The following is an 18,820-nucleotide window of genomic DNA, read 5'->3' on the forward strand; positions in this document are numbered from 1 at the left end:
GGTGTTTTCTGTGGTGCCAGAGCCGTTGAATCTATGCTGTTATCCTCCACGAGTCTTTCTCATCAACCTTTCATCTCAAAATTGATAATCAAAGCAAGAACCTTGCAACCATTGTAATTTCGTTGCATACACATAGCCTGGTATCGATCAGGTGGTCGACATGGCTTTACGGGTGTGGTAGCCTACACATCTCCTTCCTTCAATTGGAGCCGAGTTTCCTGAGTCTACCATGTTGATGGCGATAAGGTAGGACTATGTATTCGAGATGGGAAATTTTGCACGGTGGGAAAATATAACAGCCTAAAAGCCTAACATAGAAACCACCCACTGCAGCATTTCGTTGTGTTTCTTAGGCTGTGATGCGCCGCACTTTTGGGTAGGCTGGTGCTAAACGCGTACATTGCAATATCTGTGCACGATGGTTAATTTTTCGTATTATGTACAGTAAGTCTACAAACCGACTTTGTGATAAGATTGGAAACGGTAGAATGATCGATATAAAAAACATGTTTTGTTATACATCAAAACATTCAGTGGTACTCGGTTGCCGGTGTTAAGCGTATTACTCCTCCCGTGAAAATCAGATTAGATACCAACGATACACTGAACTAGTGTGCACATCTTTGGCAGGGAGATTGTTGTCATTGAGTTTGTAGTAAACAATAGTAGCCTGAAATTGATAGGGCCGTCGACTGCCAGGAATATGGCAGGTTCTGGTGCAACACACTGAGATCTGCCTGCTTCATTACAGAATATAGATTGCCATTTGCCATCATACCATGCCGCCGAATGTGTATCCAAGGCTATATTTGGAAAATGTTTGTCATTATGTGAAGTAAGGACATTTGAAGTAGCCTAAGGCCATTTGGCCACGGGTTTACCTGTGAGACATCGTCGTTAACAGTAAGCTGTATGGCGCTTTCTGTATACTCTGTCTGAGATGGTTACATAAAACTGGGCCGGTGCAGCGCTACCCGATGAAAGACAATTACAGAAAATGTGTTCATTTCGTATTATGTATTATGTCCCACAAGCAAGAATAGAATATGAGGTATGGTGGCTATCGAAGTTATGCTGATCCATAGGCTAGCCTAATCTTACATTAGCCAGTGTGGTAACATTTACGTAGGTAAGTCAACGCTGTAGCCTAAAAAAACATGTGCATTTTGATATTGCTTGTGTTTGTTTAATCAACGGAACATATTCCATTATCGGATTATACGACACCTGCAGCCCCATATCTCTGTTAGTATTAATGTAGCCCATGACTTTAGACTCATGGCCTGCATCCTAAAATCTATTTCTGCCCAAATATCTTGTCCTGTTATCATTAACGCCCAAATACAATACTGTTTCGTAGTAAAACAATCAAAGAAAAAGAGTGTGCATGTTGATTTTGCATTCAAAAGGCTTTTTTTACAATATATTTGAGCCACTCCTCTCGCTTGCTTCTCGATCTTGTGGTGCTGAAATGGACAGCGCCCGTGAGCAGCGCGAGACGAGGGAGAAAACTTAATTCCAATCCCTTTCCCCTTCTTTCTCTTATCTCTGATAGGCTGCAATATTGTTGCTATTCTAACCTGTTAGAAGAGTTTCGGGCTGCCTGTAAGGTTGGTTACGTTGTCAATCCCTGTATTTAGTTATATTGTGTCAACGCAAACAACACAGTTATACAACAAGCTCTACAGTGAACGAGCCTTCAGTGTGAGGACAAAACACTGACATTTACGTTTTTATCGTTGGTTGAATTGAATATTTAATTTTAAATCGTGAGATTTATACAACGTTATTCCTTGCAATATGTTAGCGGGACGTTTCGATATTTGCAGGTTTATACGTGATAAATGATAGGCCCATTTTGGATGTAGGGCTCATCCTCCCTGGCCGTCTTGGTTCAGAGGTTAGATGAACCCTCTACAGAATATGTCGGCCATAGAATGCATCATTTGTAGTTTGTGTGAATTGTCCTTATACGAGTATACCAGACCTGTACACTGGACAGCTTGATGACATGAGCTTGAGAGTCACAAAAACCGTTAAGAATATTGACTTAAAATATTGATGACGGGCAGTTTGTGTGTGTGTGTGTGTGTGTGTGTGTGTGTGTGTGTGCCTGTGAGAGAGAGAAAGAAATTGCATTTTGACTGAAGTTATATTGTAGAGAAACTTTGTATGTTGTTGAATAGTGATTGTGGTCGTGTTTAGAAATGGTATTTTGACAGATGCCCCAACATGATTATGTACTAGTGTCATGTGCAGCACCCTATTAGTTACACATCCCATAGGTCTCTTTTTTCCTCTGCTGGCACAGAGATTCATGACACGGCACATTTCTATACTACCACTTTACTACTGTACTATTATCATAATACTTTTGTATTTTATACATTTTGCCAAGCATGGAGTGTGATAGTGAAAAACTTGCCATTATAGAAGTAGATGTTAAGCAAAACCAAAAAAAGATCAGATGGCAAGCATTCTAATTCTGTGCTTGTCATACCTAAACAATATTAGTGTTTTATACTGCACTATTAGAAAAAAACAGTTCTATCTAGAACCTAAAAGGGTTCTTCGGCTGTCCCCATAGGAGAACCCTTTGAATAACATTTTTTTTCCAGGTAGAACCCTTTCCACAGAGGGTTCTATATGGAACCAAATAGGGTTCTACCCGGAACCAAGAAGGGTTTTTCTAAGAGTATGATGGTAATGATAATATCTTTTCAGCATTCATTTTTGTTACAGTAAGAGCAGCGCCTTGCCGCTTTCTAAAGATCTAACTTAACTGAATATACAGTATGTTACGAATCCCTTTTGGCCCGACAGTCTAGGGGGGATGGTAATGAGACCCGTAACATAACTCATGCAAATTATTATTGTGACAAAGTAAAAGTGTGAACGAAATAACCACGACAACAGAAATCTACCGTCAAACTCCAGGTTTATTTATAAACACACGGTAATGGGGGGAGCAGGAAAAGGGGCTGAGCTGGACCCAAGGAAAGAAACAATAAGTATTCAAAAACACCCCTAAGCTAGACTAGCCTACTTTAACAACAGCTAACTAACTAACCAAAAATACAGTGGGTGGTCCGCCCAGTTCTAACTAGTGTATTTAACAAAGTTCACCTACGGGTAGTGTATGCCCATGGGCGACTTGTCTTGGTTTCCCCCTTTTCCCACCAGCAACAAACAAACACCATAACCAAAAACAATACTCACAGGTGATGACAAAGTGCTATGAGGTGCTTAAACAAAAGAAAGGTTAAGACACAAAGCGAGAGTGAAACACAGATACCTACAGACATGGCATTTACAGAGAGATTGAGCTCTAGAACAAACAAATGATGGGTTTTTAAACCATGGGGAAGGAACTGTGATAGGTTAGGAAATAGGAGGAGGTGTGTCTTCTGATTGATGATTGATTGTTGACTGATTGGGGAGTGATGATTTTCACCTGTGAGGGGAGAAGGAGAGAAAAGAAACACACACACAGGATACACACACACACAGGATAACTGTATCCGTAACACAGTACCAGTCAAAAGTTTGGACACACCTACTCATTCCAGGCTTTTTCTTCATTGTTTATATTCTCTACATTGTAGAATAATAGTGAAGATGTCAAAACTATGAAATAACCCATATGGAAGCATGTAATAACCAAAATAGTGTTAAACAAATCAAAATATATTTTTGACTTTAGATTCTTCAAAGTAAACCATCTGTAGAGATCCTTGAGAGTAGTGATGGACTGTTGTTTCTCTTTGCTTATTTGAGATGGTTGTGCCATAATATGGACTTGGTCTTTCACCAAATATGTCTATCTTCTGTATACCACCCCTACTTTGGCACAACACAAGGTCTATAGTTTATTCCTGCCCATATCATAATCCCATCGCCACCATGGGGCACACTGTTCCCAATATTGATATCAGCAAACCGCTCACCCACACATCACCATACACGCTGTCTGCCATCTGCCTGGTACAGTTGAAACCAGGATTCATCCATGAAGAGCACCCTTCTCCAGCGTGCCAGTGGCCATTGAAGGTGAGCATTTGCAGACTGAATCCGGTTACAACGCCGAACTGCAGTCAGATCAAGACCCTGGTGAGGACAGCGAGCACGCAGAAGAGCTTTCCTGAGACGGTTTCTGACAGTTTGTGCAGAAATTCTTCTTTGTGCAAACCCACAGTTTCATCAGCTGTCCGGGTGTCTGGTCTCAGATGATCCCCCAGGTGAAGAAGCAGGATGTGGAGGTTCTGGGCTGGCATGGTTACACATGGTCTGCGGTTGTGAGGCCAGTTGGACATTCTGACAAATTTTCAAAAATATTTAGATTTGAATCATTTATCAGATACTCCTATTCTGAGCGACTTACAGTAGAGAGTGCATACATTTTCATATTTTTCCGTACTGGTCCCCCGTGGGAATCGAACCCCCTGACGTTGCAAGCATAATGCTCTTTCAACTGAGCAACAAAGAACTAAAACAACGTTGGAGACAGCTTATGGTAGAGATATTAACATTACATTATCTGGCAACAGTCAGCATGCCAATTGCACGCTCGCTCAAAACTTGAGATATCTGTGGCGTTGTGTTGTGTGACAAACTGCCTTTTATTGTCACCGGCACAAGGTGCACCTGTGCAATTATTTTACTGTTTCATGAGCTACTTGATATGCCACACCTGTCAGGTGGATGGATTATCTTGGTGAAGGATACATGCTCACTAACAGGGATGTAAACAAATTTGTGCACAAAATTTGAGAGAAATAAGCTTTGTGTGCCTATGGAACATTTCTGGGATCTTTTATTTCAGCTCATGAAACATGGGACCAACACTTCACATGTTGCGTTTATATTTTTTGTTCAGTATATTTATTTAATTGAATGTCCTTTTCTATAACTGTTCTGTGCTTTGTCTGTTCTGTACGATGTTATATGTGGACCCCAGGAAAAGTAGCTTCTGCATGTGCAGTAGCTAATGAGGATCCTAATAAACAAAACAAAATAAACTAACATCCCAGGCCTGAATCAACCACACATTTTATGCAAGTTACGGCATCAGTGTCTTCAATTGATAGAGAGCACAACTAATTGTCACGACAATTTTCAATCCCAATGATAATAACTGACAATCAATAGCTCTGACCAATCCCCAAGATCTGTAAGACCATGGGTTTCATAATAGTCAAAGACTCAGCTTATGCAAAAAGATAGTACAGTTTATTCAGAGAACGTTCTGAAGTCCACTATACAAAGACATCCATTTTATAGCTGCGCACATACTTCCACACAAACAGTAGATATCCTACGCACATACATACACACGAACAGTAGGTGAGTTGTATCCACTGTTTATCACTACCAAGCAGGCAGTTCCATTCCTCTGAGATTAGAGAAACATTGAGAAGAACTCCCTATGCTATCATATGTTCCTCAGAGGCCTAGCCAGGTCGGTCCAAACACAGTTTTAATTGTTCTCCGGGTATTTTCCTAGGCACCCACATCGAAGTTCAAATCCTAAGCTACGCCTTGCTCAGACAGTCTGTGTTTTTCCACTATACAAATACATTGTTTAACCTAATTCCGACTAAAACTACACACATCATCAGATTATAATTTTATGATTCTAATCAATTTCATACAGTTATAAGGTTTCAGAGTGGAATTATTTTATCATTATCTTTCAACATATACATTATTTTATCACTAATCTACAGTTGAAGTCGGAAGTTTACATGCACCTTAGACAAATACATTTAAACTCAGTTTTTCACAATTCCTGACATTTAATCCTAGTAAAAATTCCCTTTTTAGGGTTAGTTAGGATCACCACTTTATGTTAAGAATGTGAAATGTCAGAATAATAGTAAAGAGAATTATTTATTTCATCACATTCCCAGTGGGTCAGAAGTTTACATACACTCAATTAGTATTTGGTAGCATTGCCTTTAAATTGTTTAATTTAGATCAAACGTTTCGGGTAGCCTTCCACAAGCTTCCCACAATAAGTTGGGTAAATTTTGGCCCATTCCTCCTGACAGAGCTGGTGTAACTGAGTCAGGTTTGTAGTTCTCCTTGCTCGCACACACTTTTTCAGTTCTGCCCATTAATTGTCTATAGGATTGAGGTCAGGGCTTTGTGATGGCCACTCCAATACCTTGACTTTGCCATTTTGCCTTTGGAAGTATGCTTGGGGTCTTTGTCCATTTAGCCCATATGAGACCAAGCTTTATCTTCCTGACTAATGTCTTGAGATGTTGCTTCAATATATCCACATAATTGTCCTGCCTCATGAAGCCATCTATCTTGTGAAGTGCACCAGTCCCTCCTGCAGCAAAGCACCCCCACAATATGATGCTGCCACGCCCGTGCTTCACGGTTGGGATGGTATTCTTCGGCTTGCAAGCCTCCCCCTTTTTCCTCCAAACATGACAATGGTCATTATGGCCAAACAGTTCTATTTTTGTTTCATCAAACCAGAGGACATTTTTTCAAAAAGTACAATATTTGTCCCCATGTGCAGTTGCAAACCGTAGTCTGGCTTTATTGTGGCAGTTTTGGAGAAGTGGCTTCTTCCTTGCTGAGCGGCCTTTCAGGTTATGTTGATATAGGACTCGTTTTACTGTGGATATAGATACTTCTGTACCTGTTTCCTCCAGCATGTTCACAAGGTCCATTGCTGTTGTTCTGGGATTGATTTGCACTTTTTGCACCAAAGTACGTTCATCTCTAGGAGACAGAGTGCGTCTCCTTCCTGAGCGGTATGACGGCTGCGTGGTCCCATGGTGTTTATATTTGCGTACTATTGTTTGTACAGATGAATGTGGTACCTTCAGGCATTTGGAAATTGCTCCCAAGGATGAACCAGACTTGTGGTGGTCTACAATATTTTTTCTGAGGTCTTGGCTGATTTCTTTTGATTTCCCCATGATGTCAAGCAAAGAGGCACTGAGTTTGAAGGTAGGCCTTGAAATACATCCACAGGTACACCTCCAATTGACTGAAATTATGTCAATTAGCCTATTAGAAGCTTCTAAAGCCATGACATCATTTTTTGGAATTTTCCAAGCTGTTTAAAGACACAGTCAATTTAGTATATTTAAACTTCTGACCGACTGGAATTGTGATACAGTGAATTCTAAGTCTCTTAAACAATTGTTGGAAAAATGACTTGTGTCATGCACAACGTAGATGTCCTAACCGCCTTGCCGAAACGAGAAATGTGTGGAGTGGTTGAAATGACTCCAACCTAAGTGTATGTTAACTTCCAACTTCAACTGTATGTGAGCAATACACTGATTAGTATTTTGTTCCAATACAATATTCATGGAGTTAGCCTTATATATTTTAATAAAATACAGGGTGTCCCTGTAACGGTTTTCTTGACTTGAAGGAGAGGCGGACCAAAACGCAGCGTGGTGGTTAGTCATGGTTCTTTAATATAGACACTATACATGAATAAACTAACAAAACAAGAAATGTGAAGAAATAAAAAAACAGCCCTATCTGGTGCAAACACAGAGACAGGAACAATCACCCACAAACACACAGTGAAAACCAGGCAACCTCAGTATGATTCTCAATCAGAGACAACTAATGACACCTGCCTCTGATTGAGAACCACACTAGGTCGGAACATAGAAATACCCAAATCATAGAAAAACAAACATAGACTGCCCACCCCAACTCACACCCTGACCATACTAAATAATGACAAAACAAAGGAAATAAAGGTCAGAACCTGACAGTCCCCTACAGCATTTAAAGCCTTTGTCCCCAAAGCACCCTGTTTCCTACAGTCCACTACTTTTGACCAAGACCCATAGGGCTGTGTAAACTATTGTATGTAGGGAATAGGTTGCCATTTGGATTGGGACTCGTGATCTAAACTAGTTGTTATATCTATCATAAATGAAAGCCATTGACTCATATTTGTTCTGTCATTCTACATCTGTAGTGTATTCTCAAAATAGCAGCATCGTTATTTGATGTTTTAGTTGGTGTTTTTACTTTGATGATCTCACAGTTTTAACCGTTATCTCTCGTTCAGTGTTAGCGTATCTGGTCCCGCCCCAAATGGCACCCTATTCCCTATATAGTGCACTGCCTTTGACCATGGCCCATAAAGCTCTGTACAGAAGTAGTGCACTATATAGGAAATAGAGTGTTATTTAGGACATATCCTGTGTTTTTTCTTCTTCTGTCAAGTCCGGACTGTACTGGTCCATTTCTGCGACGGCTCTGCTGTGAGAGAACTTGAAAGATCTTCTCTTGCTCTGAAGCTTTTCTTTACCGTAGAAAAAACAGGGAGAGAGTACTTGCGTTCAAAATGGCACCCTATATAGTATTTGGGTCAAGAATAACGGGTGTGCCATCTTGGATTCACATAAAGTGTAACGCTAAATATTACTTCTCCAAGTCCAGTTCACACACATACATCTTGCTGTTATGATATTCATGTATGATATTTACAAACATTTCTAAAGAATTCAAACGATTAAATATTTAATGCCTTGTATTTTCAAGAGAAGACCATGAAAATCACAAGAGCCTCAACAATAGGACAGCCCACCTCTACACAGTCTAATCTGTCCTGACGATCATTGGGCTCTGCTTCCTCAACTCTCTTGCTCTTTTTGCAGGAAACAGGCACCACTCACTCTTGTGCATAATCCCTTCAAATGCTCTTGTGATTTCTGGTTTCACCTTGATTCATCTTTTGTTGAGCACCTTCTATTACCCTTCTAACTCTGCTCTCTTGGCTCATTTGTTCTCCTTTACTCTCTCTCATTCCCCCAGAGCTGGGTTTAGTGGATGGTCCAATACTTAAAGACCAAGTAGTTACAGGATGACAACATGGCTGCTCCCCTTATGGCACCACCAGGACCTGACAGCTTTAAATATTTTACTGCGGAAACATTGGCTAACATCGAGCTCCGGATCAACGAGGAGAAGAACAAACCGCCGCCCAAACAGGACAGCAGTCACCGTGACGACGACGACGACAACAAACCCAAGCCCAATGGCGACCTGGAGGCTGGGCGGAATCTGCCCTTCATCTATGGCGACATCCCTCCTGGAATGGTGGCGACACCACTGGAGGACCTGGACCCCTTTTACCAGGCTCAGAAAGTAAGTGACAAAACACACGCCTCCTCCTTATCTCTATCCTTCATCAGACACACACACACACACACACAGACACAGACACAGACACAGACACAGACACACACACAGACACACACACACACACACACACACACACACACACACACACACACACACACACACACACACACACACACACACACACACACACACACAGACACAGACACAGACACAGACACAGACACACACACAGACACACACACAGACACACACACAGACACACACACACACACAGACAGAACGTTGTGGTAATTTTTCAAAACTCAAAACGGTCACCACTTGTAACACAGGCCGTCCTGTGTTCAAAACATTGCATTGTGCATTCATATCTTTAAAAGAAACCTTGTACTTGCAGAATTGTTGGTTCAAATAACTAATTTATCATGAAATACCATAGGAACATTCATTTAGATCACCCACACACAAGATACCGATAGTTTCACTGTGTAGTTGTTCGTTCAACCATTAAATATTATAGTACAAAATATGTGATACATGTTTCAATATGGCACTGCATGTAAATACATCACTGTAAAATGACTAGTAGAGAGAATATTAAAGACACATTGACAAAATCTGAAATGTATTAATGAAATACATTAAAATCACAACATAGGTTTCTTTGAATCAAAGTAAAAACAAAAGAAAAAAATTACAGTAAAACGTCAACTGCAGTGTTCCTCACCTGGCTTACTGTAAAAAGCAAAACAAAGGATTGATTACTGTACTTCTATATTTCCATCAACCCTGTCTTGTGGATTTGGCCACAGGTTCTCATCCACATCACAATGGATGTTTTCATTAGCCAAACATCTTGGGAAGAATCTTCGGGCATGGCGAAACCAGGCCTGACACTGGCCTGCCGTGATGTCATTGCATGTGCATGGCCTGGAGAAGCGTGGCTTGTTTGTAAGGGCGGCTATCATATACCTTCCACCTCCACATGAAGGTATATGATAGCCGCCCTACAAACAAGCCACGCTTCTCCAGGCCATGCACATGCAATGACATCAGTGTCAGGCCTGGTTTCAGAAGAAAAATCCTCAATCAGGTTAAGGAAAGGAGAGTATGGGGGTAAGTACAGGGTGGTAAATTGTGAATAGGCCTGAAACCATGCTTGCACCATTTGAGCATGGTGGAACCTGACATTATCCCACACAATGACATAGGTCATGCCATCAGCTCTACAGACCTTTAGCTCGTCAAGGAAGGTTACAAGGAGAGATGCATTATATGATCCAATACGAGGTCTGTGTCCCACCACACTATCTTCCGATATAGCTGCACACATGGTGATGTTGGCCCCACGTTGTCCAGGTACATGGATGGTTGTCCGCTGGCCAATGAACATCCGACCTCACCTCCTTGTCTTGGCCAGGTTGAAGCCTGCCTCATGGTTTTCGTCAGCATCCAGCTCCATCACCCTTTAATAATACATTTTGGAAAGAGAATTACTGATTACAATGATGTAGAATTTTGGGGAAATTTTTCACAACAGGCATCTTGCTTCACTCTGTCAGCATTTCTTTCAAAAGGCACACAGTATAGCTGTTTTAGAGACACCTGGTGCCTTTTCAGCATGTGTAAAATAGTCGGCAAACTTATGGCTTTCACATTGTTGAACATGTCATCATTGTCCATGATGAGCTGGCGAATTTCTGTAAGGTGAATATCATTTCTGGCCCGACCCAAATTGACCACAGCCCGCTCTTGTTGGTTAGTCAGAATTTTGCCTCTGCCTCCCCTATTTGGCCTAGTCTCAATTCTTCAGGGAAAATGACAGTAAGAACACATTTACTCACATCACCTACTCTGTGGTACACATTGGCATGCAGTATACAGTCATTTAACAATTGAGAGTAGCCTAATGTTTAGTGCATGCTGAAGACTTACCGGTTCTCATTGCGGAAAGTTGATCTTCTGAGGTGTGGTTGAATCATTGTAGCTGCCTCAGTCATTGTCATGCCATGATTTACAACTATTGCTCAGATTTCATTGGACACTCTTTGCTGTTGCTGCTGCAGTCTTGGTCCTTGGCCTTGTCCTCTATCACGTTCCCCCACACCTCTCAGACGAGGCCCACAACCACCACTCAGAAGGGGTGCTTGTCCCCTGCCATTCCTTTCACCACCACGTCTTCCTCGTCTTCCTCCTCCCACTGCTTGACCTCTATTGTGACCTGGATCACCTGCCGGCTCCATGTTATCACTATGTTGTTGTAGGGGGATACCACTCATTTCACTATATACACTCGTACCACAATGTGAAATCAAATCATCAGTAGTGAGTTGGCAGTATTGGAAAAGCAATTACAAGGGCCTGCATACACTCACTGGCCACTTTATTAAGTACACCTGCATTATAACGCAAATAGCCGGCTCCTTCGAACAGCGAATCATGTGGCTGCCTGCAACTCAATATGAAGAGTATATAGAGTAGAGAGATTTAGCTGTGGTTCGACCAAACATTAGAACAGGCAAGATGCGTAAGGTGCCACACATTGTGGTTCCAGCATCTCAAAAACAGCTGCCCTCCTGGGACTTTTACACACTACAGTCTCTAGAGTTTACAGAGAATGGTACGATAAACAAAACACATTCAGTGAGTGTCAGTTCTGTGGGCAAAAACACCTTTTTAATGAGAGAGGTCAGAGGAGAATGTCCAGACTCATTCAAGCTAACAGAAAGGCCACAAATGCTCAAATAACAGCTGTTTAGAACAGTGGTGTGCAGAAGGGCATCTCTTAACATACAATACCGTGAATAATTCAGGATGTTGAGGAGACAAAAGGGGGTCCTACCCAGCACTAGATAGGTGTACCTAATAAAGTGTCCGGTTCGTGTACAGTAATGTGAAATCTGAAAACATGGTCTGGAAAAGGGATACATGGGACCACAGAAACAGTGTCGGATAAAGAATGATGATGAAATATTACATCCATAGATAATGTAGTTCAATTGGTTCATGTTCCACGGTAATTGGTGTCAATGGATCTCGTTATCCTGAAACTTTCATGATCTAAACATGGAATATTGTTTGTCAGTTGCCATTTGGTTTGAAAATCTCATGTGTCCCACAGAATCAGCACTAGCCAAACAGTGCTAGGTGCCTCTGCACAGTTGAATTAAAAGTGGTCTCCTGGTGTTGTTGAAGCATTGTTGTCGACCTAGATCATATGTTGTTGTTTTTTCTATTAAAAAGTTTGACTTCGAGAGCGGAGCCCCCCCCTCTCAAAAAAATAAAAAAAACTTTTGACAAAGTTGACGGCCTCATTTCACTAGTAGGCTGATACCAAAATGAAGACCCTCATTCAGAGGCTGTAGTGTAGTTAGTATGTGTTAATAATTCCATATCTGACCATGTCTTATGACTTTCAATTCTTATTTCTTCTTATTTCATGTTTTCATTCCATTATTAGCCTATTTGCATAGTACAGTTTGAGTTGGCCTGACTGAAAGACCAATTTGGGATTGATCATTTTAGGTCATTCATAGTGTATGTCACTGTTTGTCATAGAAGTTTTCACACAGGGCGCCGTCCTGTTGCCGTGGGGTCCTTTTAGACATTTTGGGGCAATATTATAGTATACCCACTTCTCCAGGTACCACTACACCACTGTTCATAGCCAGGGGTGAATGTAAGACGGAACGGTCCGGTACGGCGTCCCGGCAAAATAAATAGTGGGGCCCATACTGGTAAAACATGAGCCTATCACAATAATGAAACCAAAATGTCAAGAAAACTGTGAGCTACTAGACCATTATTTATCATTACTGCATGTCAGAGGCATGACAAAGACTCCAAAATGCGACATGGTTCAACGAGAACACTGGCATTTTGCCAAGGCAGAGATGGTTGGCCGAAACCGAGACAGTGAAGGCATTCATTCTGGCCTAATGACAATCTCCAAATGTCATGAGACTTTTTGGTGTTTTGTGTAACAGTGTCTTCCCATTCACCACTGTTTGGAGGCTGGTAATATGTTGAGAGTGGATGAAGGTGTGCGGGTAACATAGTAAAAGTAGCCCTTTGAAGTGATTGACAATCATATGACAACACAATGACTGGTTGCGTTTATGCCCCAAGAAAAAGTAATGCATTTTAAAAGTGACATTATTGTTGTTGTTTATGACTCGGCCCACAGAGATGCTATTGAATTGATAGCGATTTTAAATATAATTCTATGATTAGGCCCCACGGCCGGCTCGCCCATTAGGCAAAATTAGGCAGCCGTTTGACAAGGGCGGCATTTTCCGAGCTAAACTAACCAAGACGCACCTCCAACAATACATACCTCACGTTATTCTGCCCCAAAACAATGATAACTCCTCTCACTCAGTGGCATCAGGGCTATACAGATGAGCGCTGATGCCGCTCTATGATAAGCAGTGCCTACTTTGCCGAATTTAGCTTGTCCATGCCCAGCGCTCCACCAACAGTCCACCAACACTCCAACAACACTAGATTACAGGCAGAGTAGTGCTGTCTGTGTAGAGTACAGGCTGAGTAGTGCTGTCTGTGTAGAGTACAGTCTGTGTAGAGTACAGTCTGTAGAGTACAGTCTGTGTAGAGTACAGTCTGTGTAGAGTACAGTCTGTAGAGTACAGTCTGTAGAGTACAGTCTGTGTAGAGTACAGTCTGTGTAGAGTACAGTCTGTAGAGTACAGTCTGTATAGAGTACAGTCTGTGTAGAGTACAGTCTGTGTAGAGTACAGTCTGTAGAGTACAGTCTGTAGAGTACAGTCTGTGTAGAGTACAGTCTGTAGAGAGTACAGTCTGTGTAGAGTACAGTCTGTGTAGAGTACAGTCTGTAGAGTACAGTCTGTAGAGTACAGTCTGTGTAGAGTACAGTCTGTATAGAGTACAGTCTGTGTAGAGTACAGTCTGTATAGAGTACAGTCTGTGTAGAGTACAGTCTGTGTAGAGTACAGTCTGTAGAGTACAGTCTGTGTAGAGTACGGGTTGAGTAGTACAGTCTGTGTAGAGTACAGTCTGTGTAGAGTACAGTCTGTGTAGAGTACAGTCTGTGTAGAGTACGGGCTGAGTAGAGTACAGTCTGTGTAGAGTACAGTCTGTGTAGAGTACAGTCTGTGTAGAGTACAGTCTGTGTAGAGTACAGTCTGTAGAGTACAGTCTGTAGAGTACAGTCTATAGAGTATAGTCTGTGTAGAGTACAGTCTGTGTAGAGTACAGTCTGTGTAGAGTACAGTCTGTGTAGAGTACAGTCTGTAGAGTACAGTCTGTGTAGAGTACAGTCTGTAGAGTACAGTCTGTGTAGAGTACAGTCTGTGTAGAGTACAGTCTGTAGAGTACAGTCTGTGTAGAGTACGGACTGAGTAGTACAGTCTGTGTAGAGTACAGTCTGTGTAGAGTACAGTCTATAGAGTACAGTCTGTGTAGAGTACAGTCTACAGAGTACAGTCTATAGAGTACAGTCTGTGTAGAGTACAGTCTACAGAGTACAGTCTGTGTAGAGTACGGACTGAGTAGTACAGTCTTTGTAGAGTACAGTCTGTGTAGAGTACAGTCTACAGAGTACAGTCTGTGTAGAGTACAGGCTGAGTAGTGCAGTCTGTGTAGAGTACAGTCTGTGTAGAGTACAGGCTGAGTAGTACAGTCTGTGTAGAGTACAGTCTGTGTAGAGTACAGTCTGTGTAGAGTACAGTCTGTGTAGAGTACAGTCTGTGTAGAGTACAGTCTATAGAGTACAGTCTGTATAGAGTACAGTCTACAGAGTACAGTCTGTGTAGAGTACAGTCTGTGTAGAGTACAGTCTACAGAGTACAGTCTGTGTAGAGTACAGTCTACAGAGTACAGTCTGTGTAGAGTACAGTCTGTGTAGAGTACAGTCTACAGAGTACAGTCTGTGTAGAGTACAGTCTGTGCAGAGTACAGTCTGTGTAGAGTACAGTCTACAGAGTACAGTCTGTGTAGAGTACAGTCTGTGTAGAGTACAGTCTATAGAGTACAGTCTGTGTAGAGTACAGTCTACAGAGTACAGTCTGTGTAGAGTACAGTCTGTGTAGAGTACAGTCTGTGTAGAGTACAGTCTATAGAGTACAGTCTATAGAGTACAGTCTACAGAGTACAGTCTGTGTAGAGTACGGGCTGAGTAGAGTACAGTCTGTGTAGAGTACAGTCTGTGTAGAGTACAGTCTGTGTAGAGTACAGTCTGTGTAGAGTACAGTCTACAGAGTACAGTCTGTGTAGAGTACGGGCTGAGCAGTGCGTGTCAATTCAATAGAATCCTACTCCGACGCGTTCTGCCTACAACAACATCTCTTGCATAGTTTGTTTTATTTCGGTATGTTGCATTGAAAGTGGCTAATATTGCGTGTCACAACTGCCTCAGTAAAGGGAAACGTTGATGGTGTTAACAGGGAAAACTCTAGAACAGTGATCACCAACCTTTTCTGAGTCAAGATCACTTTGAGTCAAAATACAAGCCGAGATCTACTGCTCAGATTTTTTTTGACTTGTCTTATAAAACGTAAATCTATGCAACATTAACCAATTAAAAACAGTAGCAGCAGTAGTACTGTAGCAATTAGGTTTGTGCAGTAAGCTACAGTTGAAGTCGGAAGTTTACATACACTTTAGTTGGAGTCATTAAAACTCGTTTTTCAACCACTCCACAAATTTCTTGTTAACTAACTATAGTTTTGGCAAGTCGGTTAGGACATCTACTTTGTGCAATTTTTCCAACAATTGTTTACAGACAGATTATTTCACTTAGAATTCACTGTATAATTCCAGTGGGTCAGAAGTTTACATACACTAAGTTGACTGTGCCTTTAAACAGCTTGGAAAATTCCAGAAAAGTATGTCATGGCTTTAGAAGCTTCTGATGGGCTAAATGACATCCTTTGAGTCAATTGGAGGTGTACCTGTGGATTTATTTCAAGGCCTACATACTAATACATACTAATTGAGTGTATGTAAACTTCTGACCCACTGGGAATGTGATGAAAGAAATACATGCTGAAATAAATCATTCTCTCTACTATTATTCTGATATTTCACATTCTTAACATATAGTGGTGATCCTAACTGACCTAAGACAGGACATTTTTACTAGGATTAAATGTTAAATGTTGTGAAAAACTGCATTTTAAATGTATTTGGCGAAGGTGTATGTAAACTTCCGACTTCAACTGTATAGACCCAATACATTATCAACACATTTTGGCTTTGATTGAATTTCTCTGCCAATGCATTGTTCGGGCCATTTATATACAATTATTTTTCAAAGGTATGATCACACCGGTAATAGATCCGTTGTTGTATTACTGGTGAGGCATAGCTGAGTGAGTATACATTTAAATAATTCACTTTTTATTTTACTGGGCTGATGGTGCCTGTATCTGATGTTCAGTCTCAGCGGAGGGAGAGAGCAGCAGACCGAGGGTCCACCTGTCAACATCCCTCCAGTCTCCATTTCCTCCACTGACACTGACCAAAAAGGGACGGTCTTCCAGTTGATGGCCAAACTCGAGTCGCACCGCATTATTTCTGCCTCTTGCACAAATTCATGTTGTTACTCCTATGAACAGATAAATATTATTCCTCGATATTAAAAAAGACCCAAGCCGGTAATAATAACATCAACGCTAGCCTAAAGATACACTTTCCTACTCATTCATTACTGCTGCAGTGCTTGTTGTAGTGCTGTGTGGAAATAGGAAGAACACACATTTTATGTCTTATAAAAGTGTTGAATACAAAGTGTTGAATACAAAGTGTTGACAGAGCTGAGTAAGAACGTAAACATGAACTCAGTCATAAAAACAGCAGCTCTTTACTGTATTCGTTGACAGTCTCTCTCTAGTTGTGGTTTTAAACGTTTAGAAACAGTATCAACCCTGTTGTAGTTTTCTTTTACGTCTTTACTGCAGATACGGTAGTCTGAGCCTTCTGATTGACCAGCGGTAGACCCATGGTGCACTTGATTTGCTCTCTGGGCCCGCCGGGAAGACACAGTATGTACTTTCGGACACAAGAAATGGTTCAAAATGGCAACAGTTGGCTTGCCCTGCACGCAGGGCATCTGAAATCAGGTGCACCTACTGCCAACAGCCCAAGACAAATAAAAAAAAATAAGAACACAAGGTTTTATTTTTAATTTTTTTACAGAAATGTTTTTGGCGATCGACTAGGAATGCCTTGGAGATCGATAAGTCATTCACGATTGACCGGTTGGTGACCACTGCTCTAGAAAGTTGAGTGAAGTTTCATCTTGTGCTTCTCTCTGTGGGCTGATATTTCTGCAAGTCCGGGGAGCTGCGCTGCACGCAGCTTAGAGGGAAGATTGGCCGGAAGAAGAATGTACAGTCAACTTTCCTGACAGTTCTTGACAATGTTGACCCTATTTACCAGAATGCAGCAGCCACTGCTCTTAAACCATTTGATGCCATCTACCATAGTTTTATTACAGGTGACAAATATTTGTATTTTATTTTTGTTGGTACCTTCTACCCCTTTTTCTTCCCAATTTCGCGATATCCAATTGGTAGTTACAGTCTTGTCCCATCGCTGCAAATCCCATACGGAGTCGGGAGAGAGGAAGGTCGAGAGCCATGCGTCCTCCGAAACACGAACCTGCCAAGCCGCACTGCTTCTTGACACACTGCTCGCTTAACCAATGTGTCTGTAGTTACACTGTACAACTGGCAACCGAAGTCAACGTGCATGCGCCCTGCCCGCCACAAGGAGTCGCTAGAACCCAATGGGACAAGGACATCCCCGCCAGCCAAACCCTTCCCTAACCCGGACAACGCTGGGCCAATTATGCGTCACCCTATGGGACTCCCAGTCACGGCCGGTTGTGACACAGCCGAGGATCAAACCCAGGTCTGTAGTGACGCCTCCAGCACTGAGATTCCTTAGACCGTTGTGCCATTCAGAAGGCCCACAGGTGACAGTTTTAATTCTCTTCACTATCAGAAGGTCAGCTGGACCTCACTAAAATCCCGTAGATCACTTCATTACTCCCTTCTTGTTTACAAGCTTTGCTCCACAAGTTTCCAACATGCACTATAAGGCCAACACCCGTTGCTGAAAGGTGTACACAATTGAGCATACAGCCATGCAATCTCCATAGAAACACTTTGACAGTAGAATGTCCCTTACTGAAGAGCTCAATGACTTTCAACGTGGCACCGTCATAGGATGCCACCTCTCCAACAAGTCAGTTTGCCCTGCTAGAGCTGCCCCAGTCAACTGTAAGTGCTGTTATTGTGAAGTTTAAACGTATAGGAGGAAAACACTCACTACCGAATTCCAAACTGCCTCTGGGTGCAATGTCAGCATGACAATGCCCCCGTGCACAAAGCGAGGTCCATATAGAAATGGTTTGTCGAGATTGGTATGGAAGAACTTGACTGGCTTGCACAGATCCCTGACCCCAACTCCATCGAACACCTTTGGCATGAATTGGAACGCCGACTGTGAGCCAGGCCTAATCGCCCAACATCAGTTCCCGATCTCACTAATGTTCTTGTGGCTGAATAGAAGCAAGTCCCCACAGCAATGTGCCAACATCTAGTAGAAAGTCTTTCCAGAAGAATAGGGCAGATGAGAAATTAGCTCTTTGAAGAGTGACAGTAACCAGCTTTGATTGAGGAGGGTATCAGTGCTATTGTGC

At 41.9% G+C, this 18,820-nt stretch overlaps 1 protein-coding gene across 1 annotated transcript in view; it reads left to right on the forward strand.

Annotated features, from left to right (window-relative positions):
- Positions 1–223: 223 nt before the first annotated feature.
- Positions 224–18,820, forward strand: part of LOC135503979 (sodium channel protein type 8 subunit alpha-like) — a 127,907-nt gene continuing 109,310 nt past the window's right edge. Inside the window, exons 1-2 of the mRNA XM_064922192.1 lie at positions 224–246; positions 8,809–9,141. Of these exons, the coding sequence (XP_064778264.1) occupies positions 8,866–9,141 (276 nt within the window). The 5' untranslated portion in view covers positions 224–246; positions 8,809–8,865. The remainder of the gene's footprint in view (positions 247–8,808; positions 9,142–18,820) is intronic.

The sequence above is a fragment of the Oncorhynchus masou genome, chromosome 18, assembly GCF_036934945.1.
Source record: "Oncorhynchus masou masou isolate Uvic2021 chromosome 18, UVic_Omas_1.1, whole genome shotgun sequence".
Lineage (NCBI taxonomy): Eukaryota > Metazoa > Chordata > Actinopteri > Salmoniformes > Salmonidae > Oncorhynchus > Oncorhynchus masou.